Source organism: Eleutherodactylus coqui, chromosome 6 (genome assembly GCF_035609145.1).
Source record: "Eleutherodactylus coqui strain aEleCoq1 chromosome 6, aEleCoq1.hap1, whole genome shotgun sequence".
Taxonomy (NCBI): domain Eukaryota; kingdom Metazoa; phylum Chordata; class Amphibia; order Anura; family Eleutherodactylidae; genus Eleutherodactylus; species Eleutherodactylus coqui.
The window spans coordinates 29,853,497-29,877,498 of record NC_089842.1 but is presented as its reverse complement, the minus strand read 5'-3'; the positions used below and the strand labels follow the sequence as shown (position 1 = coordinate 29,877,498).

General features: G+C 50.2%; 1 protein-coding gene across 2 annotated transcripts in view; it reads right to left on the bottom strand.

The window, feature by feature from the left end:
• Nucleotides 1-268: 268 nt before the first annotated feature.
• Nucleotides 269-24,002, bottom strand: part of LOC136631996 (phospholipase A2 inhibitor 31 kDa subunit-like) — a 54,293-nt gene continuing 30,559 nt past the window's right edge. For both annotated transcript variants that reach the window (XM_066606523.1, XM_066606524.1), the window contains 2 exons: nt 4,573-4,725; nt 269-1,130 (listed from right to left, as the gene is read on the bottom strand). In XM_066606523.1, the coding sequence (XP_066462620.1) occupies nt 1,015-1,130; nt 4,573-4,725 (269 nt within the window). In that variant the 3' untranslated portion in view covers nt 269-1,014. The remainder of the gene's footprint in view (nt 1,131-4,572; nt 4,726-24,002) is intronic.

The following is a 24,002-nucleotide window of genomic DNA, read 5'->3' as shown; positions in this document are numbered from 1 at the left end:
GTACTATGATTCTTCAAGTAGCTCGAACTTAACCCTTTTAAATTTGGCGCACAAGAATATACCTGTAGCGCTTCATTGCACTAACAGAACTGTCTGCTTCCTCCGGAAATCAGCTCAGTGGACATGCACACTGACTTGGTGAACAGATGATCACTAGGGGGCCCAGTTGGCAGACGCCCGCTAAGGATAGGCCATCAATCGTTTACAACCAGACAACCCCTTTAAGTAATATCCTAACACATCCTAAACCAAAGACATGACAACCATATGCTGCTTGGAAAGAGTTTATTAACATTCAGAGATAATCACATCTTCATTAAAACCTGCAAATAATTAATTAGACTTGCTCTCAGTATTTGAACCGGGTAGAGGAGAGTCACGGGTGTCAGCAAACCCCTTTAATCCTTATGTATTGCCTTGATCAGTAATGTAATATTGGGCCTAGATTGAATCTTTATTACATTTTGTGCCGTTTTCCTTCTTTGGCGGTTGATGTTCACTCAGTTTCCTTCTATTAGGTGGAAACCATCAACAAGTAGGTTAGCTATAGCCAATGATCTTGTTATGGGCTAAATATATATCTTTTTAGTACTGTGAGTGCACAGGGGTGTATTGTGGTAAATGGGCTCATTGCACCTCACTACGCCCTGCAGCCATATTAACCTGTAACTATCCAAGGTAGCCCAATGCAGGCAGGTAGCAAGATCTAGCCATGAATCAGACTAATGGGATGTTTGCTATTTGTTGTGCAGCCAGCCAAGGCTTCTGGGGTAGTACACCCTTGTGCACTCAAAGTACTAACTAGAAACATGATCCAGAGTCAGAATTAAAATAGAGCAAGGCGTTTCAGAGGATGCTAGCCTGCTTGCTGATGGCTCCATGAGCCCCGGCACCCCAGTTCATTTACTGCAGGTGACTTTCATTTATTAGTAAAGCAAATTTAATAGAATTGAGACAAAAAAGCAAATAGTTTCTCCATGTTCTTCATGGGTGGGTTCTGGGTTTGACACCTTTTCAGCATTCCAGTTTCACTTTCTTTATCTCCTGCACTCCGATGAGACTTTTAAAGTTTTCCCGGCATCCCAATGGGTTAATACAAGCCTTTATACAGTAATCATCCTGATAATCATCTGAAAAAACAAAACACTGTTATCACAAAAAGTGAGGATCATCTTTGCTGATTGGGGGGGGCAATCTGCTCTGAGACACAATATACCGCTCCAGAGGGCCACTATCCTTCATATTTTTTTGGTGGGGGGGGGGCACCCTTGTCTCTACCTCTGCAATTTGAAAGCTGCCACACTTTTAGGGTGCTGCTGTGGAATACTGCATCAAATTATGCAGGTGTATCTGTGGATTATGATGCAGAATGGTAGGCAGGTCTATGTTACTAGAATGACCCGATGTTTGCTACGTGAACATAAAATGTTTCAAAAGTGATGGTTGTGACCTTCTAAATCTGCTCGGTTAGGTGATTATTTGGAGTGTCAGTTTGTATTTGGAGCAGATATCTAATATAAAAAAGCCTACAGGTCTCTTTCTGTTTGTCTGTCTCTCTCTCTCTGTCTCTATCTCTGTCTGTCTGTCTGTCTCTCTGTTTGTCTATCTCTCTCATTGTCTGTCTCTCTCTGTCTGCCTCTCTCTCTGTCTCTCTACCTGTTTCTTTCGTTGTCTGTCTCTCTGTCTGTTTCTGTCTGTCTATTTCTCTGTCTCACTCTGTCTGCCTCTTTTGTTCTCTTTCCGTCTCTCTCTGTCTGTCCCTCTCAGTCTGTCTCTCGCTTTTGTTTCTGTCTCTATTGCTCTCTCTCTGTCTCCCTATCGCTCTCTCTATTGTTTTATCTGGGTCTATCATTCTCTCTCTCTGTCTTTCTATCACTCTGTCTCTGTTTCTGTCTCTCTATCAATCTCTCTGTCTATCACTATCTCTTTCTCTCTATTGTTCTCTCTTTCTGTCTGTCTCTCTGTCTGCCTCTCTATTGCTATCTCTCTCTCTATTTGTCTCTCTATCGCTCTCTCTGTCTCTCTATCACTTGCTCTGTGTTTCTGTATCTCTATCACTCTGCCTGTTTCTTTCTGTCTCTCTATCGCTCTCTGTTTCTCTATCATTCTCTCTTTCTGTCTGTCTCTCTATTGCTCTCTGTTTCTATATCGCTCTCTGTCTGTTTCTCTATTGCTTTCTCTGTCTATCTCTCTATTGCTTTCTCTCTCTCTCTATCGCTATCTCTGTCTCTCTATCACTCAGTCTTTGTATTGCTTTCTCTGTCTGCCTCACTATCTCTTTCTGTCTATCGCTCTCTATCGCTTTTTCTCTGTTTCTATTGCTCTTTTTCTCACCGTCTCTCTCTCTATCGCTCTTTCTGTCTCTATTGTTCTCTCACTCTGTGTCTCTATTGTTGTCTTTCTATTGCTGTCTCTCTCTGTCACTCTATCACTCTTTCTCTCACTATCTCTTTCTATTGCTCTCTCTGTCTCTATCACTCTCTGTCTGTCTCTGTTGCGCGCTCTCTCTCTGTCTCTCTCTCACTCTCACTGTCTGTCCCTCTATTGCTCAATAACTCTGTCTCTCTATTACTCTCTCTTGGTTGGGCAGTGTATGGTGCAGCTTAGCAGTGTATGCCGCATTACTTAGCAAGGCTTCACTCAATCCAGCGCATACCTGAAGCACAGCAGCACCGCCCATAAACTTAACATTGTAATCCTCATCCCGCCTGACATCCCTGAATGTATTAAACTGACATTTGATGATTTTATGGCAGCGGTGAGCTTGTGCGTCATCTAATGACACCAACATCATACACCAAAGTTACAGCAAAGGGGTCGAAGTGTGGGGCAAGAGGAAGCAGGTAGGGTCATGTATATGAGATTGGAAATTCTGCATCTAAATCCACAGATAGCCCTGCGGAATTTACAGGGTGTGGTGCCGCATCTTGAGGGCTTGAAAGCAGCCTTAGGGTCTACATGGGGATTTTGATACAGAATTGTCAGCAGAATTCTGACATTTTCATTTCCGCATCAAAATCCGCTCGTTAGCCGTGCAGATTGTGGTACTGAATATCGTATAGGGGGGGCAGAATATTCCACCCCATGTGAAAGCCCCCTTATGGTAAACCGCGTGGTTGCATCATAAATGTCTCAGATGAGAAGACCCCCTATATAAGAACATGTGTATTTGAACGTACCATGAATGATGCTTTTTGCGTATCCCTCAGCGTATTTTACTATACTTTTTACGCCCGCAGGACATGTTCATTTGGGCGTGGCGAAAAAACACGCACCGATTGAAGTGGCTAATTAGTCTAATGAGATCCAGATGTGTTCTTTTTCCTGCGCACCTATGCAATGCGTCACGCATCTGTTAGTCTACTGCATGCGCGTTTGCACAGCCCCATTGACTTCTATTGGGGCTGTGGGTGCGCAGGGAAATAGAGCATGCTGTTTTTTGCACGACCGAAATCAGCAGGTTCTATTCTCCGCGTACTTGTGCATGCAACATTTGCGCGAACGTTAAGCAGAGAATAGAAGCTACTGATTTCAATGGGTTTGTTCAAATGCGCGTATTTCGGCCGTGCGAAAAAAACAGCATGCTCCATTATCCTGAGAAATGTTTCCACAGAAGTCAATGGGGATGCGTAAATGCATGCGCACAATACGCTAGGAGATGCGTAAATACTGCGTAATTGTGCAGGAAAAGGAGCCCATCTGGAACTCTTTAGAGCCGTTTCAATCAATATCTTTTTTGCCGCGTGGAAATATACAATCCTTGCGGCTGCAAAAAGTGCCGTAAAATACATTGCGCTGTGCGTGCAAGAACAGCGCTGTTCATTCCGCAAATATGCGTACGCTCGTGTGAAGGAGGCCTACGGCTGCAGCTCAGGTAAAACTGTTGCACTGTGTGATGCTTAACCCTTTTAGTACCGAAGCCTGTTTGCACCCCAATGACCAACTCATTTTTCATTTTTTTCTGCTGTAACAAGAGCCAAAATGTTTTAGACTTTTTGACCATTTTCTATTCCATTTTTCTTAAGGCGAGATATACAAAATTTGCTATTCTTGCCATGTTTACAGGTTTTTTCACAGCAAGCATCAAATGCTAACTAATGTGCTAACTTTTTTTACGTCATTACATAAAAGACCCAATCAGTCACTACCTCGGGGTAAGTGGGGTTGGGTTTTAAAGGGATGGCATTTACAAGGACTGAGTGCTGGTGCTCCCCCTGGTGGCTATGATCATTATTAGTATTATTAGGACTGGTTCGATTACCGCACTGTGGATACACACATTCACGTTCAGCAGCTGCTGTATACACAATATCCCAGTAAGGGTACAGCTGCTGTTATACGGATTTACACTGTGGGAGGTCTCCATTAATTCAGCATAATAAAGGAGACCGCAGAATTCCGCAATCACTCGTAGGCATTATCATGTTTTTAATCGCGGTGATACCATGGTGTAAATTCATGGGTGCATCACGCAACACTCATGGGCATGAGCCCTTAATGTTGCATCGGGTGACCCCGTTAACACGTTTCTAACATTTGTAGACATTTCAGAAGCAATTAAGGTTTACTCACTTGGATCTTTTACGCGCCCCCTAAAGTCAACACATTGTGTCTCACTTCCTCTGCACGCCATCATCTTAAGGTCCCCATCACATGCCCCAGTAGTGTTCTCGCAGTAGGCGGACGGACATTTAAGGCCATTTAGTGTTGAATTCTCTGTAGGAACTGAAGAGATAAAGAGATTTATAGCGAGAATCATCATCTTGTTATCATGACTATCACATACATGTCAGCTTTGTAACCATCATCAATCCAAGACTATAAGTCTCTACAGAGAGTTATCACTTATTACCTCCACCAGCAGAATAGTGAGTGCAGCTCTGGATAATAATACAGGATCTAACTCAGGATTAGTGCAGGATAAGTAATGTATGTACACAGTGACTCCACCAGCAGAATAGTGAGTGCATCTCTGGAGTAAGGTGTGGTTTGTTGGAGCTCCTCAGAGAACCAGGGTGTGGTTGCAGTCCCAGCTGGAAGCCTGTTTTGGAGCCCAGGATCAGAGCACGTAGCTGGGCTTCTTGTTCTATGGAGTCCCGCAATTCCCCCCCCCCCCCGGCTTCGGTCGGAGGGGGGGGAGTGCTGAGAAGGCAGCGACAACACCATCAGCAGCGCTGGCGGCATACGTGGTTTCAGCAGCAACAACCAGGAAAGCCGGAGCAGCTAGTAAAGCTGCGAAGAGAGAGGGTCCGGGTCGCAGGCGGAGTGACATGGCCCAGCAGGTTGGTGCAGCCGCATCTGACAGCGCCGGAAGCGAGATGATGACCCGCAGTCAGACTCGCAGCCAAACGCTCAGCAAAGAAGGTAAGCCACAGTGGAGTGATCGTCGGAAAGGGGAGTCTGTGGTAGAGCTGGCCTCCCGTCTGGCCACCAGCATGGCAGACTATGAGCGTGCGGGGAGAGAAATCCCAGAGTGGCACTACAACCACCAGCAGCCTCCGGCCGGAGCAGGTTGCGCTGCCTCTAACCTCCGGGGATTCTGATCCAGAAGAAGATAAAAGCGATGGGGGCGCTTTAATATTGCAGCAGATAAGGCTGTTGGAATCCCCCCCTAATATGAGCAGCCTTAAGTTTGGTGATGATTTACCAGAGGAGGAAGTGAAAATCAAGGCGAAAAAAGGAAAAAAAAAGAATTTGGTGCAGGAGAAATTTGTGTATGTGACGGGGGGTGCTGGTTTGGCTGCAAAGTCGGATCAGGGCACCCCCACCCTGAGAACCCCGGTTTCTGACTCTGCAGTGGGTTTTGAACATGGGAACAGGGATAAAGGAGTTAAAGTGTCCGGGTCCTCTGTCCCTGTTTCAGTTAGTGCAGTGACAGAAACAGCCAGCAGGGCGGCCAGCACAGGACAAGGCAAGGTGGCAAAAGAGTTTGGCAGTGGCGGAACTGCCAGCGCTAGTAAGGCCAGTGATGCGGAGGGTGCTGCGGGATCGGGGGTCCCCCGTGCGACAGGTCGGTCTACGGGGGTCCCTCAGTCTAGGTCCCAGCCTAGGTCCCAGGCACCCAGTGATGTGGAGGCTGCTGGCAAATGTAAAGGAAAAAGCAAAAATAAAAATGTTAATACTGCCGGAATGCAGAGTGCTGACCATGGGGGGGTCATTACGGTGGTTGCAGCTGCGCAAGATGGGGCAGCAGTGCCACCCCCCAGGTCTACCAAGGCCCAAAATAAAAAAGCTGCTTCTAACCCCAAGTCCGGTCCAGAGGGTCTTGGAAAGAAAGATCTTGGTATGAAAGGTGTGGATGTGTCTGGTGCAGCCCGCGAGTCTGATGCTCCGACGCACTCGGAGGTACGGGCTGAAGCTACTGTTCTCAGCACAGGGGAACCTACTGTAAATATAGGCACAGGTTCTGGGGATAGTCAGGGCACATCACAGGTTCCAGTCGCCCCTCCGGCGGCGACCACAGCTGGTAGGAGTTATGCCAGTGTCGCCGCTGGAGGGGAAGGGTCCTCCTTGTCTCCAGGCTCTAGAGAGGGCGTATTGCAACAGCGCCTCCTAGGGGCTCTACGGAAGGGGGAGAGTTCAATCACAGTTGGAGGAAGAGAGGTGAACCTATCTCTTTGGACAGAGAGACACGGCTTAGGAGCCTTCCGAGAGCAAAGGGGGGAGACCGTATGGTCCCTACCAACACCCGGGCAGGACGCAGGTCGTAGGAATGTGGTCCGTCTTCGTTGGAGGGGCAATGATACATGCCCCCCGAGGGCGAGGGTAGTGGAGCTTCTACTGAAGATGGGCTTTAGGGCGGTTGACATCTTTGCCCTAATCCATCCCTTCGGCACGTCTGAGTTTGACATCAGCTTCGTTCGCCCAGAGGGTCTAGAACTCTTCTGGGGGAATTACGAGCTGATGAAAAGCGAGCCCGGCTGGCGAGACTTTGCCGTCCAGGTGGTGTCTCGCCAGAACGAAGTCAAGAAGGTGACCGTTTTGACTCGTAACGAGTCACTTTCTTGTTTTGATATAATGACGTGGCTCGGTCGATACGGAGAGGTGACAGACATGCCCAGAAAGAACAGGGATGAGCACGGCATATGGTCCGGGGCCTGGACGTTTATGGTCAAGCTGAAGCGTTCAGGTAACTCAGTGGCACACATTCCATCTGCAGCCTTCCTCGGCAGGGATCGTATCCTGGCCTTTTACCAGGGGCAGCCGAAGCTCTGCCACAGGTGCGGCGACCCCTCACACTTGAGCGCCGCTTGTAAGACCTTGAAGTGCGCTCTGTGTTGGGGTCTGGGTCATCTAGCCGCCTCCTGTGCGGAGATTAGGTGTAACCTGTGTGGTGATCTCAGTCACCCATTCAGTCGCTGTCCACGCTCCTTTGCCAATGCGGTCTCAGCCCCTACGGATGGGGGCCATGGTGCGGCCTCCGGGGGTGAGGGGACTAGCAGAGGTGGAGGAGCTCAGGAGCCAGGGAAGAACCGGCAAAAGACGCCTGCTGAGCAGAGGCGTCAGGACAAAAGCAGACGGAGCAGGGAGCTGACAGGAGCGCCCACAGCAGGTGGGTCAATGGTGGCCCCTGTTCCTGAAGCAAATTGTGCGGCTGAGGCCTTGAGGGACAGCGAAGTGGATGAAGAGGACAGGAGGATCCAAAGGGAGGAGAGAAAGACCAACTCTTCAGATTCCTCCCACTATGAGAGTGTGGATGAGGAAGGAAAGAGGTGGTTAGAGAAACGGCGTAAGCTAGGTGCCACTAAGAGAAAGCGAAGGGGGGATTCAAGATCTTCTCCCACCCCTGGCAAAGTACTGGAAGGAGAAGCCAGCTCGCCTCCAGTTGGACTCTCCAACAGGTACCGGGCCCTTCAAGACATCTCTTCCTCCTCTGAGGGGGAAGCGAAGGGCAAGGTGCCTGGGGCAAAGAAAGGGTCAACAGGGGGCGCTGAGTCTCCTACTCGTGGAGGCATAGTTCCTTCCGGGGAGGGGGCTACTCTGGAGCCTGGAAGCAAGGACGATGGGGTCGGGGGATCCCCTGCTATGGACACATCTGTGTCCAAAAAAAGAAGCAAGGGGCTTTCCTCTGACCCCGAAGAAGCGGGTGTGAGGAAGAAAGCCATCTAATTTAATCACTCATGATGGCGGCACCCACTCCGCTGACTCTGGCATCAATTAACGTTGCCAGCATTAAGTCGGATACGGCTAGATTTGCGGCCTTTGATTTTCTCGGCCGCGTTGAAGCCGACATTTTATTCTTGCAGGAGACCAGGCTGTCCGATTTGGCAGCCATACATAAGGCAAAAAGGGAGTGGAGGTCAGGCCCTTCCTGGTGGTCTCTTGCGGCCGAGCCGTATAGCGGAGTGGCGGTCCTTTTTACCGCAGCGGTCGAATGCCGACGAGTTATTGAATTAGAAATGGGAAGGTGCCTGATCTTAGATGTCCTCATGAAGGGACAAGAATTGAGACTTGTAAACATCTACGGTCCCCAGTCAAAAAAGGACAGGAAGAGTCTCTTTATGAGGATCAAGCCCTACCTTTTTACCAGCCGCCAAGTTGTCTTTGGAGGTGACTTTAATGCAGTCACAAGAGCCCGCGATAGGGGAGGCTCTGGAGACAGGCGGTTGACTTTTGACAGCGTCGCACTTAATAGCATAGCTAGCGAGGCTCGCCTGGTGGATGTCCACATCCGGCACACCCCAGGCCACGAGGGATTCACCTTTTATAGGGGTCAGAGCAGGTCTAGAATAGACAGGTTTTATTTGAAGGAGGAAGCCATCTCTTCACCAGTGTCCGTTGTTGAGGTGGAATTCTCCGATCACTGTCTAATATTGTTTTCTCTGAATGTTGCAGAGACCCCCCGGATGGGTAGAGGTTTGTGGAGACTGAATTCATCACTCCTGGAGGAAGCAGAGATAAGACAGTCCTTTGAGGATTTTCTGCAGAGCCAGGTACCATTACTGGATCTCTGTAGCAGTAAATCAGAGTGGTGGGAGATGTTCAAGAGGAGGGCGGCGAGGTTCTTCCGTGAGCTCTCCAACCTCAGATGCCTGGACAGGTACCGCCTGTACAACGGCCTGAGGAGGAAACTCGAACATCTCGTTTCGACTGGAGGTAGCCGCGAGGAGATCTCCAGAGTGAAATCTTTACTCAAGATGTGCCAGTATGACAGACACGCATCCTTGGTTTTTGAGAGGGATTTCGGGAAGTACCGCTCGCCCAACCCTTACAGAAACTGTAGGATGTCAGTGAATAGTAAAGTGGTCACTGGACTGATTGACAGTACGGGGTCCCTGAATCGATCCAGATCAGGGATTCTGGAGGTCGTCAGATCCTACTACTCGCAACTCTTGGGAAAGAGGGATCTAGATTCGGAAGTGATGTCGGCTTTCCTGGCTGAAGCTGTCCCTGGGCCAGGGGTAGACACCTCTCTTGGCGTTTTGACAGAAGAGATCAGAGAAGAGGAAGTTAGACTGGCGATTGATGGGCTCCGGCCCAAAAAGTCGCCAGGTCCGGATGGATTAACATCCGAGTATTATAAGACCTTCAGGGACTTCTTGAGTCCCCTCTTGACGGAGGTATTAAATGAGTGTCTTTCCTCAGGCACTCTGCCAAAGTCAATGAGGAGGTCGGCCTTGATCATTCTGTCAAAAGGTAAAGACTCGAGCCGTATTGAGAACTGGCGTCCCATAGCGCTTCTCAATACGGACAGGAAGGTTCTGGCAAAAGTGCTGTTTAATCGGCTGGTCAAGTTTGCACCCCGGCTCCTCTCGGGGGCGCAGCATTGCTCTGTTCCAGGCCATAGCACCTTTAGCGCTGTTCTCGGTGTCCGGGAGGCAGTGGAGCAGGGTAGGGCTGGTCACTGGGAGGGGTACCTGCTGTCCTTGGATCAGGCCAAAGCGTTTGATCGGGTTAATCACGAGTACCTCTGGTCCGTCCTTCTGAGACACGGCCTGCCAGTGGGGTTTGTTGATTGGCTGCGAACATTGTATGCAGGGGCTGAGACTTTCCCGATGGTGAACGGTTGGCCCGGCCGCCCTTTTGAGGTGGGGTCCGGCGTCCGTCAGGGCTGTCCTCTAAGCCCCCTGTTGTATGCGTTTGCGATAGATCCCTTCCTTAGGAGGGTTGATTGTGGACCTATAGCAGGGGTCGGGATGGACCGGGCGGTGCCGGAGGCTACCCTGAGGGCAGTGGCATACGCCGATGATGTCACGCTCTTCGTGTCCTCGAGAGAGGAGGCGGAGTTTGTGGTGTCGGAGGTGGACCGCTACTCGGAAGCTTCCGGGTCTATGGTCAACTGGGATAAGTGTGAAAGTCTCTGGTTAGGAAGGGGGGATCCTACGTTTGATCTCCCGGACACCCTTCCGGTGCCCCAAACTTCAGCAAAAGTACTTGGCATCAAATTCGGCCAGGGGGATTACCCCATGCAAAATTGGGTGGACAGGCTGGATGGTGCAACTCACAAGGTAAATCAGTGGAAGGGTTGGTCTTTGACCCTTCGGGAAAGAATTAGCCTGATCAAAACATACCTGCTCCCGTTATTCATCTACCTGGGCAGCGTATGCATTTTGCCAGAACCTCTCTGGACTCGGGTCTACAACCTGTTCTTCCTAATGTTGTGGGGGAACAGGTTGAACCTGATCAGGAGAGATGTTACATACCGCACGAGGAGACTAGGGGGGTTGTCTATGGTCAACCCCGTGGTGTTTCTTGTAAACACTTTTTTTAAGATCAACATAGGCAACCTCTGGCAAGAGAGGGCTCCTCCGTGGGTCTACTCCTGCAGGGGATGGTTTCGGCCCTTCTTCCAGGAATGGGAGACAGGAGGGCGAGTGAAGGACCTTCGCACGCAGCACGGACATCTCCCGGCTTACGCTACCTTGGTTCTGAAGGTGATACGCCGGTGGGGTCTGGGGATGTGGGAGATCAGGACTCTGACGAGGAGGCTCCTCGACGAAAGAGTCCTGTTGACCCATTTCCAGAAGCCCCTGGCGCTCAAGGACTGCCCAAGTCGGGACCTGGAGGGAGGGTTACGTTTACTGAATTCAACCCGGGTCCCCTTGAAGTTTTGGGACTTGGCTTGGCGCTGCTTTCACGGGAGACTGTATGTAAGGTGTAACTTGAAGAGCAGTCCTCTGATTGACAGGGGTTGCCCCCGTCAGGAGTGCAGCGACGTGCTGGAAAGCATGGAGCATTTCCTGCTTCAGTGCCCCTTTAATACAGAGGTATACCAACGGGTAGGGGTCTCCATAGGCTGGCCTCAGCTGGCACACCTCTCCTATGCGGAGTGGGCTTATGGAGCGTTCAGAGGCCTTGGTGGCAGGGACCGCTGCACTTTATTTCTAGTTGGCCTAGTGGTCAGGTTCCACATCTGGAGTGCACGGTGTTTAATCTCGACGGAGCTGAAAGTCCTCCCCGTTGATACGGTATGTAGGAACAGTCTAGGGCAAATTAGGGAAAGAATAGGGAGAAAATGCAAGGGATAGTACATTAAGATATCTGTGCCCGGCTTATCACCTCCAATCCCGGTGGCGGGCTGTGAGTGCACCATAAAGCTTTTTGTTTTGATTTGGGCAAGATGGAGTGAAGTAGGGCTGCAGGTGAGCCGACCTTAGGCTTTCGGGTTATGTTAATATATATCGTGTATGTCATGTATATTGGTTATTGTATGTTTTATATGTATATATTCACGTTCTGGGTGGTAGTTAGGTTGGGTGGGGGGTTGGGGGGGAGTGGTTTCATGCCTTGAGCCGTAGCCTGGCACGTCCCGAACATTGAACTCTGGGCACGGACTGGTGGAGCGGGCGTGGCCCCCAGGCTGCGGCAGGCAGAGTGTTGTACAGTTTATATATATTAAAAAAAAAAAAAAACCCTGGTGTGGCTTGGCACGTCCTGAACTTTAGAACTCTGGGCACGGACTGATGGAGCAGGCATGGCCCCCGAGCTGCACTGGGGACCCAAAAAAAAAAAAAAAAAAATTTTTGAAAAACAATTTCTTTAGTTATTTTTGTATGCCGGTTGGCTTGGTCTTTATTTTCATATTTAGTTAATTATTGGTATATATATATGTTATGTTTACGTTATTGCCTAATTTTGTTTATGCTGGGGTTTCAGTGCGGTACGGCTGGACCTGGAGTTTTAGTTTTATCTTCTGGATAGCTGGATGCTCTTCTTTTAGGTATATTGTGTTTTGTTTCGAGTGTGTGTGCGAGTGTGCGGCCGGGGGAAGGGGAGTCCAGACATGGGGTTTCTTTTGTTTGTGGACCATGGACTCTGGGAGAAGGGCCTTATCTCTGTATACGGTTGTATTATTATTATTTACTATTGTTACAGTTTGCTTTTATTGTTATGTTTCATACTTTTATAATAAAAGATCTACAGGATGTAACTCAGGATAAGTAATGTATGTACACAGTGACTCCACCAGCAGAATAGTGAGTGCAACTCTGGAGTATAATACAGGATGTAACTCAGGATAAGTAATGTATGTACACAGTGACTCCACCAGCAGAATAGTGAGTGCAGCTCTGGAGTATAATACAGGATGTAACTCAGGATAAGTAATGTATGTACACAGTGACTCCACCAGCAGAATAGTGAGTGCAACTCTGGAGTATAATACAGGATGTAACTCAGGATAAGTAATGTATGTACACAGTGACTCCACCAGCAGAATAGTGAGTGCAGCTCTGGAGTATAATACAGGATGTAACTCAGGATAAGTAATGTATGTACACAGTGACTCCACCAGCAGAATAGTGAGTGCAACTCTGGAGTATAATACAGGTTGTAACTCAGGATAAGTAATGTATGTACACAGTGACTCTACCAGCAGAATAGTGAGTGCAGCTCTGGAGAAGGCTGTGTGTTTGGTCACCAGTAGGAAGAAAAACTACCCAGAAAAGGCTACAGGTGCTGGGCGTGCTCCAGCCATGGAGTCCCGGACCTCCTCCCTCCGGTTTCGGTCGGGGAAATGAAGGAAGGACTGCACCCCAGGAGGGGAGAAGATCTGCTCGGGGTGGCAGCAATGACACCCTGACTCCCCTGGAGGAGCCCAAGATGACTCGCAGCCAGAGGAAGAAAGTGGAGGACCATGCAGCAAAACAGTATACACAGGCAAGTTGGGCTGATCGCAAGGAGGGCGAGTCGGCGACGGATGTAGCATCACATATCGCCAAATATATGAAAGATTATGGGCATGTCGGGAGGCAGCTGAATAAATATAGGCAGGAGCTGCGTGCTGCCCGTTATGATGCATAGCGGCCCAGATCCCACACCAGGAAACTGGCCATATCGCGGTAGCTTAAAGCCATTGACTTTTATGAGGAAGCAGTGGAGAGGGGGCGCTAATAATGCAGCAGATTCAGCTGCAAGAGTCCCCAGATAGGCTGCGGTCCTTCTGTTTTGGAAAAGATTTGCCCCTGGAAACATCTAGCAAGAAAGGAGGATAAAGAAAAGGACATATATTGAGGAGAAATTTATTTATGTCACCAAGTACTCTGGTTTGGCTGTAAAGTCAGACCAGGGTGGTAACCCTGAGCTCCTAGTCCCGGGCTCTGTGGTGGATCCGGTGCAGGGGACTGGGGAAGAGAGGGTTAATGCGGCCCAAAACTCCAAGCTTGTGCTAGTAGTGGGAATGGAGGAGTAAAGGAGGTAGAGAAGATCGTTGGGAAAGTGAAGGGTCGCAGCCAGTCCAGAGGTGTTGGCACTGTTGGTCACGTCCCAGTGGGAGGGGGGTGTAATCTGGCGCCAGGTCCCACCTGTGGTAGTTTGGCTGCCCCCCTGTGTCCCTAAAGTGCCTATTGGGTGCAGAGGGAGCGCAGTGGGTGGGGGCCAGGTCTGCCGACCCTCTCACCCATGGTAAACATCCGCCTATTGCTGGAAGGAAAGTTGATGGAACTACAACTCCCAGAGGTGCTAAGGTGGGTGGAGCTACAGGCACCAAAGTCAGGAGAAACGTTGAAAGGCCAGACACTGCTGGTGTGCATCTTCAGCCACTCACCGGAGGTGGGATGGACTTGACCTCTGGGCATAAAGGGAAAAATAAGGGTAAAGGTAAAATGGGTCCTGGTCCAGCAGCTAATGGAGAGGTTCGTGAGATAATGGATGTGACTGTTGGTAACCCTGTTTCTGCAGGGACCCTGGAAACTCCAGGTGTCACTGGTTCCCCAGTTGGTACGCCATTTTGTGTACAGGTCGGTGAGGCTTCGGAGGGTAGTCAGGGAGTGGGTCAGGATCCAGTTGCCCCGCCAGCGGTGACAACATCTGGTAAAAGTTATGCCAGTGTCACCACTGGAGGGAGGGGAGAGGCGTCCTCCTTGTCTTTGGGCTCTGGGGACGGCGTTTTGCGGCAGCGCCTCCTGGAGGCCTTAAGGAGGGGGGAGAGCTCGATGAATGTAGGGTGTAGAGTAGTGGGGTCTTCTCTCTATGGATAGAGAGACAGACTCAGTGCCTTCCAAGAGCAAGAGACTGTATGGCCCCCCCCCCCCCCCCCCCCAACGACCGGGCAGGACATTGGCCGTAGGAATGTGGCCCGTCTTCAGTGGAGAGGCGATGACGCATGCCCCTCAAAGAGTAAGGTGGTAGAGCTTCTGCTGAAGATGCGGTTCAGGGAGAATGACATCTATGCCCTGATCCATCCTTACGGCATGTCTAAGTTTGACATCAGCTTTTTTCACCCAGAGGGCCTTGAGCTATTCTGGGGGAACCAAAAGTTGATGGACAAGCCCAAATGGTGTGGTTTCGCATCACAAGTGGTAACCTGCCAGACTGGAGTCAAGAAAGTGACCATTTTGACTCATAACGAGTCCCTCTCTTGTTATGATATTATGACTTGGCTAAGTCGGTTTGGTGAGGTGGTAGACATGCCCAATAAGAACCGGGACGAACACAGCATCTGGTCCGGAGCCTGGACGTTTATGGTGAAACTAAAGCATTCAGAAAACTCGGTGGCCCACATACCATCTGTGGCCTTCCTCGGTCGGGATCGTATCTTGGCCTTCTACTAGGGGCAACCAAAGCTTTGTCACAAGTGCGGCAACCCCACACATTTGAGTGCCGCCTGTAAAGTCATCAAGTGTGCTATGTGTGGCAAGGTAGGTCATCTTTCTTGCAGCATCTTGTACAGAGATTAGGTATCACCCGTGTGGTGACCTCGGTCACCCATTCAGTCACTGTCCACGTTCTTTCGCCAATGCGGTTGTCACCCCAGCAGAGGAGAGCTGTGAGGTTGCCTCTGCGTGAGAGGGGACCAGCAGAGGCGATGGAGCCCAGGAGCCAAGGAGGAACAAGCATGCTGGAGCTGCCAAGCTGAGGTGCCAAGAAAAGCGCAGAAGGAGCAGGGAGCTGGTGGAAACTCAGGTGGCAGGTGGGTCAATGCTGGCCCCTGCTCCGGATGCAAATCATGTAGCTGAGGCTTCACGGGAATTGGATGAGGAGGTCAGGAGGATCCAAAGGAAGGAGGCTGCCACTTCTTCAGATTCCTCCCACTATGCAAGTGTGGGTGAGGATGACAAGGAGTGGTAAAAGAAAAAATGCAAGCAGGGCACTGGGAGAAAAAAAAACGAGGGAAAGGAAAACTTTTCCTACACGAGGCCAGAGGCAGAAAAAGGTAATCCCAACTCTCCTCCTGTTGAACTCTCCAATAGGTTCCAAACTTTCTCCTTGACTTTGGAGGAGGCAGACAGTGAGGTACCTAGAACAAAAGGAGGTCTGGTCCATCTTACTGATCTCTTGCGGTTGAGCCATATAGCGGAGTGTCAGTCCTTTTTACCACAGCGGTTTCTGTTGTTCTGGTGGAATTCTCCGACCATTCTCTGATTTTGTTTTCCCTGAATGTTGCAGAGACCCCCCGAATGGGCAGAGGCTTATGGAGGCTGAATTTGTCATTCCTGAGGGATGCAGAGATAAGACAGTCCTTTGAGGATTTTCTGCAGAGCCAGGTACCATTACTGGATCTTTGTATCAGTAACTCTGAGTGGTGGGAGATGCTCAAGATCAAGGCGGCAAGGTTCTTCTGCCAGCTCTTTAGCCTCAGGAGCCTGAGTAAGTACCATCTTTATCAGGGCCTGAGGAGGAAACTCGAACATCTCGTTTTGACTGGAGGTAGCCGTGAGGATATCTCCAGAGTGAAGTCTTTGCTCAAAGGGTGCCAGAATGAGAGGCACGCATCGTTGGTTTTTGAGAGGAATTTCAGGAAGTACCACTCACCTGACCCTTACAGAAACTGTAAAATGTCAGTGAATCGTAAAGTTGTCACTGGACTGTTCGACAGTACAGGATCTCTGAACAGGTCCAGATCAGGGATTCTGAAAGTCGTCAGATCCCTTTACTCGCACCTTTTGAGAAAGAGGGATCTAGATTGAGACGTGATGTCGGCTTTCCTGGCTGAAGCTGTTCCTAAGCAAGGGGATGACAACTCCCTTAATGTTTTGACAGAGGACACCAATGTAGTGGAAGTTAAACTGGCAATTGATAGGCTTGGGCTCAAAAAATCGCCTGGTCCGGATGGCTTAACAACTGAGTACTATAAGACCTTTAAGGACATCTTGAGTCCCATCTTGACTGAGGTATTCAATGAGTGTCTTTCCTCGGACACTCTCCCAAAGTCAATGAGGAGGTCGGCCTTGATCATTTTGTCAAAAGGTAAGGATCCGAGCCATAATGAGAACTGGCGTCCCATAGCGCTTCTCAATACGGACAGGAAGGTTCTGGCAAAAGTGCTGTTTAATCGGCTGGTCGAGTTTGCACCCCGGCTCCTCTCGGGGGCCCAGCATTGCTCTGTTCCAGGCCACAGCACTTTTAGTGCTGTTTTCGGTGTCCGAGAGGCAATGGAGCAGAGTAGGGTGGGTCACTTGGAGGGGGACTTGCTGTCCTTGGATCAGGCCAAAGTGTTTGATCGGGTTAACCACGAATACCTCTGGTCTGTTCTTCTGAGATATGGCTTGCCAGTGGGGTTTGTCAATTGGCTCATAACATTGTATGCGGGGGCTAAGACTTTCCCACTAGTGAATGGTTGGGTCGGCCACCCGTTTGAGGTTGGTTCTGGCATCCGTCAGCGTTGTCCTCTGAGCCTCGTGCTGTACGTGTTTGCCATTGATCCTTTCCTTAGGAGGATTGATGGTGGCCGTATGGGGGGGGGGGGTTGGGATGAATAGGGCAGTGACGGAAGCCACCGTCAGAGTGGCAGCATATGCTGATGATTTCATCGTCTTTGTGTCCTCGAGGCAGGAGGCAGAGTACGTGATGACGGAGGTGGATCACTACTCGGAAGCATCCGGGTCTGGCATCAACTGGTGCGAAAGTCTCTGGTTAGGAAGGGGAGGTTCTACATTTGGTCTCCCAGGCAACCTTCCTGTGCCCCAGGACTCGGCTAAAGTGCTCGGTATCGAATTTGGCCAGGGAGATTACCCCATGAAAAATTGGGTGGTCAGACTTGATGGAGCCACTCAGAAGGTGGCCTAGTGGAAGGGATGGTCTTTGACCCCTTGGGAAAGGGTTAATCTGATCAAAACATACCTGCTCCCTGTATTCATCTACCTGGGCAGCGTATGCATTTACCAGAGCCTCTCTGGACTCAGGTCTACAACCTGTTCTTCCTGATGTTGTGGGGGAATAGTTTGAACCTAATTAGGAGAGATGTTACGTACCGCACGAGGAGACTAGGGGGGTTATCTATGGTCAACCCCGTGGTGTTTCTTGTAAACACCTTTGTTAGGAACAACATAGGCAACCTCTGGCTTGAGAGGGCTCCTCCGGGGGTATTCTCCTGTTGGGGATGGCTTCGGGCTTACTTCCAGGAATGGGAGACAGGAGGGCAAGTGAAGGATCTCGGCATGCCGCACAGGCATATTCCAGTTTACACTACCATGGTTCTGAAGATGATACATCGGTGGGGTCTAGGGATGTGGGAGATCAGGACTCTGTCGAGGAAGCTCCTCGACAAGAGGGTTCTGTTGACCCATTTTCAGAAGCCTCTGGCACTCAAGGACTGCCCAAGTCGGGACCTGGTGGTAGGGTTGTGTTTATTAAATTCTGACAGGATCCCCTTGAAGTTTTGGGACTTGACTTGGCACTGTTTCCACGGGAGACTGTATGTAAGGGGTAACTTGAAGAGCGGGCCACTGGTGGATAGGGGTTGCCCACGCCAGGAGTGCAGCAATGTGCTGGAAAGCATGGAGCACTTCCTGCTTCAGTGCCCCTTCAGTACAGAGATGTACAATCGTGTGGGAACCTCCATTGGTTGGCCTAGGCTGGCAGGCCTTTCCTATGCGGAATTGGTTTATGGGGCATTCAGGGACCTTGGTTGTAGGAATTGGTGCACTTTATTCCTAGTCAGCTTAGTGGTCAGGTTTCACATTTAGTGTCGACGGAAGAGAAAATCCTCCCTGCAGATGAGGTATATAGAAACATCTTGGGTGACCTGGTGAAGGTGCGCTCTCTGGATTATGAGAGGTTGGGGCAGTTTTCTTTTTCTATTGTTAGGGTCATTTTAGGGGCAGAATAGGGAGAGCTAAGGACAGTATTTCTGAGGGCAAGTTTAAGGGAAAAAGTAGGGAAATTTTAGGGATAGAGTAATCCTAGGGATAAATTTCTTTAATTATCGGTGCCCGGCTTATCATATCCAGTCCTTGTGGAGGGCTGTGTGTGACACTAGTAGAGTTTTTGTTTTCGGTTTAAGATGAAGTAGTATGGCTGAATTCACAGACGTGACTTACTTTAAAAACATACATTTTATTAGGTATATCTAAAATACATGTACAGGGCACTACAAAAACGACACACATATACCAGGTACCTCAACCCACTCGTTAGTAATAAGTGGTAAAAACCAGTGGGGGCCTGGAAATTTTTGATACTCGATAGATATATAGAATGTTTCTTTTAATAACAAAAACACTCTACCCGGAATAAACAGCGGGAAGTTAGTGTGACAACTTTAGTTCTGAATTGTGTTGTATAAGAGCAAGACAGGATTGCTGTGAATGCTGAACTGTACTTAGACACTGCCCTGACCGTGTTTGAGAAGTCTTCTCATGGTGTCTTTCAAAGAAGACCTGGAGTTTTATAGTACTCGGTTGAAAAGTACTTCTTGGCGCACAATTACCCCTAATAATGACTACTGAGGGGAATTATCCCGTAGGGAAAAAGAATATACCAAGGAACCCAAACGAAAGGTGATTGTGTTTGTCAGTTAGTAGGGTTCATTGAGGAAATACTACACTGGTCAGGATAGTATGAACTAAAGAAGTCTCGTCGGACCGGGATTGTGTTCTTTTTTCAGGTGCAATAATATTTCACCTGGAAACAAAGAGTACTTAAAATTGTACCTTCTCCTCTGTAGGCTGGAGAAATGGTATCCAGCTATAGGACTATAGTGTACTATTAGTTACTTCACGTGTAAGTTGGAATTTGAACCATAGCACACCATTAGTAGTCACTTATGATGATCAGTACTTAGACTCTACTATAAGTTTAGTGGATCATCAGGAGATATAGTACTAGAAATTTTTTTTAGATTTTAAAGGTAGAAAAAATTCATAGAGTATCCCAGAAGAGAACAGTAGTCTGAGTAGAGGAAGAGCTCTATCTAAAGTTTATGAAGATACAGCAAGACTTCTCTACTGGTTGCTATTGTAACCGAGATGTCCCAGTTATGCTATGATACGGTAACCGAGGTGTCCCAGTTGTGCTAGGGTTCTATACTCTCAGATAGAGCGTAAGGGTAGCTCTTTCGGTTGGGAGCCTGCAAGGGATAGAGTTTTATAGTCTTGAGTAGTTTGCGTACTAATGCTTAATTAGAAATAGGTGTCACATGGAGATGACATAGATGTATGTCTTAATCTCCCAATATGCACCATAGTACAAAGCAAAAGATTGGGGCAAACTAGACCATAGGGATAATGGGGAGAAAGAAATTCAGACCCATAATCCTGTTTTTGAAATGGAATGATAGCCTTATGCACCAAAAGGTTACTCCATTCGATTAGAGATTAGAGATGAGCGAACGTACTCGTCCGAGCTTGATATTCGTGCGAATATTAGGGTGTTCGGGATGCTCGTTACTCTTAACGAGCACCACGCGGTGTTCGGGTTACTTTCAGTTTCCTCTCTGAGACGTTAGCGCGCTTTTCTGGCCAATTGAAAGACAGGGAAGGCATTACAACTTCCCCCTGTGACGTTCAAGCCCTATACCACCCTCCTGCTGTGAGTGGCTGGGGAGATCAGATGTCACCCGAGTATAAAAGTCGGCCCCTCCAGCGGCTCGCCTCAGATGCCTTGTGAGTTAGCTGAGGGAAAGTGCTGCTGCTGGTGCTGCTGTAGGGAGAGTGTTAGGAGTGAGTGTAGGCTTCAAGAGCCCCAACGGTCCTTCTCAGGGCCACATCTATCCGTGTGCAGTACTGTGGAGGGTGCTGTTAGCAGTGTTGCACAAATTTTTTTTTTTCAAAATCGGCAGTCTGCAGAGCATTGCGCCTTGCAGTAATACTACAGGGACAGAAGTGGTGGTTAGGTAGGGAGAGTGTTAGGAGTCAGTGTAGGCTTCAAGAACCCCAACGGTCCTTCTTAGGGCCACATCTATCCGTGTGCAGTACTGTGCAGGCTGCTGTTAGCAGTGTTGCATATTTTTTTCTTTTCAAAATCGGCTGTCTGCAGAGCATTGCGCCTTGCAGTAATACTACAGGGAGAGAATTGTGTAGGCAGGGCCAGAAGACATATATTATTGATTGAATATAGTCAGTGGGCCCTCCGTTTCCAAAAAAGGGAAAAATTGTATTTGTCCTGCAGGCTTGCGCCAATTTATTTGCTGCCTGTGAAAAGTCTCCGCTCTGCTGCACTTCATATAACTGCATTTCTGTGCAACACATATCTTATCTGATTGAATATAGTCAGTGGGCCCTCCGTTTCCCAAAAAGGGAAAAATTGTATTTGTCCTGCAGGCTTGCGCCAATTTATTTGCTGCCTGTGAAAAGTCTCCGCTCTGCTGCACTTCATATAACTGCATTTCTGTGCAACACATATCTTATCTGATTGAATATAGTCAGTGGGCCCTCCGTTTCCCAAAAAGGGAAAAATTGTATTTGTCCTGCAGGCTTGCGCCAATTTATTTCCTGCCTGGGAAATCACTGGTAATACAGCATGCTGAGGGGTAGGGGTAAGCCTAGAGGACGTGGACGTGGCCGAGGATGCGTAGGCCCAAGTGAGTGTGTGGGCACAGGGCGAGCTCCTGATCCAGGTGTATCGCAGCCGACTGCTGCGCGATTAGGAGAGAGGCACGTTTCTGGCGTCCCCACATTCATCGCCCAATTAATGGGTCCACGCGGGAGACCTTTATTAGAAAATGAGCAGTGTGAGCAGGTCCTGTCGTGGATGGCAGAAAGTGCTTCGAGCAAGCTATCATCCACCCACAGTTCTGCGCCGTCCAGTGCTGCAAATCCAAATCCTCAGGCTGCTACTCCTCCTTCCTCCCAGCCTCCTCACTCCACTACAATGACACATGCTCATGAGTGGGCAGACTCCCAGGAACTGTTCTCGGGCCCCTGCTCAGATTGGGCAGCAGTGGTTCCTCTCCAAGCAGAGGAGTTTATCGTCACTGATGCCCAACCATTCGAAAGTTCCCGGGGTCCGGGGGATGAGGCTGGGGACTTCCGGCAACTGTCTCAAGACCTTTCAGTGGGTGAGGAGGACGATGACGATCAGACACAGTTGTCTTGCAGTGAGGTAGTAGTAAGGGCAGTAAGTCCGAGGGAGGAGCGCACAGTGGATTCGGAGGAAGAGCAGCAGGACGATGAGGTGACTGACCCCACCTGGTGTGCAATGCCTACACAGGACAGGTCTTCAGAGGGGGAGGCACGGGCAGCAGCAGGGCAGGTTGCAAGAGGCAGTGCGGTGTCCAGGGGTAGAGGCAGGGCCAGACCGAATAATCCACCAAGTGTTTCCCAAAGCACACCCTCGCGCCATGCCACCCTGCAGAGGCCGAGGTGCTCTAAGGTCTGGCAGTTTTTCACAGAGACGCCTGACGACCGACGAACAGTGGTGTGCAACCTTTGTCGCGCCAAGATCAGCCGGGGAGCCACCACCAACAGCCTCACCACCACCAGCATGCGCAGACATATGATGGCCAAGCACCCCACAAGGTGGGACGAAGGCCGTTCACCGCCTCCGGTTTGCACCGCTGCCTCTCCCCCTGTGCCCCAACCTGCCACTGAGATCCAACCCCGCTCTGAGGACACAGGAACTACCGTCTCCTGGCCTGCACCCACACCCTCCGCTGTCCTCGGCCCCATCCACCAATGTCTCGCACCGCACCGTCCAGCCGTTGCTAGCACAAGTGTTTGAGCGCAAGCGCAAGTAAGCCGCCACGCACCCGCACGCTCAAGCGTTAACCGTCCACATAGCCAAATTTATCAGCCTTGAGATGCTGCCGTATAGGGTTGTGGAAACGGAGTCCTTCAAAAGTATGATGGAGGCGGCGGCCCCGCGCTACTCAGTTCCCACTCGCCACTACTTTTCCCGATGTGCCGTCCCAGCCCTGCACGACCACGTATCCCGCAACATTGTACGCGCCCTCACCAACGCGGTTACTGCCAAGGTCCACTTAACAACGGACACGTGGACAAGCACAGGCGGCCAGGGCCACTACATCTCCCTGATGGCACATTGGGTGAATTTAGTGGAGGCTGGCACAGAGTCAGAGCCTGGGACCGCTCACGTCCTACCCACCCCCAGAATTGCGGGCCCCAGCTCGGTGCTGGTATCTGCGGCGGTGTATGCTTCCTCCACTAAAGCACCCTCCTCCTCCTCCTCCTCCGCAACCTCTGTCTCGCAATCAAGATGTGTAAGCAGCAGCAGCACGTCGCCAGCAGTCGGTGTCGCGCGGCGTGGCAGCACAGCGGTGGGCAAGCGTCAGCAGGCCGTGCTGAAACTACTCAGCTTAGGAGATAAGAGGCACACGGCCCACAAACTGCTGCAGGGTCTGACAGAGCAGACCGACCGCTGGTTTGCGCCGCTGAGCCTCCAACCGGGCATGGTCGTGTGTGACAACGGCCGTAACCTGGTGGCGGCTCTGCAGCTCGGCAGCCTCACGCACGTGCCATGCCTGGCCCACGTCTTTAATTTGGTGGTTCAGCGCTTTCTGAAAAGCTACCCACGCTTGTCAGACCTGCTCGGAAAGGTGCACCGGCTCTGCGCACATTTCCGCAAGTCCCACACGGACGCTGCCACCCTGCGCACCCTGCAACATCGCTTTAATCTGCCAGTGCACCGACTGCTGTGCGACGTGCCCACACGGTGGAACTCTACGCTCCACATGTTGGCCAGGCTCTATGAGCAGCGTAGAGCTATAGTGGAATACCAACTCCAACATGGGCGGCGCAGTGGGAGTCAGCCTCCTCAATTATTTTCTGAAGAGTGGGCCTGGTTGGCAGACATCTGCCAGGTCCTTGGAAACTTTGAGCAGTCTACCCAGGTGGTGAGCGGCGATGCTGCAATCATTAGCGTCACCATTCCTCTGCTATGCATCTTGAGAAGTTCCCTGCAAAGCATAAAGGCAGATGCTTTGCGCTCGGAAACGGAGGCGGGGGAAGACAGTATGTCGCTGGATAGTCCGAGCACCCTCCTGTCTATGTCTCAGCGCATTCAGGAGGAGCAGGAGGAGCATGAGGAGGAGGGGGAAGAGACAGCTTGGCCCACTCCTGACGGTGCCCCTGCTGCTTGCCTGTCATCCTTTCAGCGTGTATGGCCTGAGCAGGAGGAGGAGGAGGAGGAGGATCCTGAAAGTGATCTTCCTAGTGAAGACAGCCATGTGTTGCGTACAGGTACCCTGGCACACATGGCTGACTTCATGTTAGGATGCCTTTCTCGTGACCCTCGCGTTACACGCATTCTGGCCACTACGGATTACTGGGTGTACACACTGCTCGACCCACGCTATAAGGAGAACCTTCCTACTCTCATTCCCGAAGAGGAAAGGGGTTCGAGAGTGTTGCTATACCACAGGACCCTGGCGGACAAGCTGATGGTAA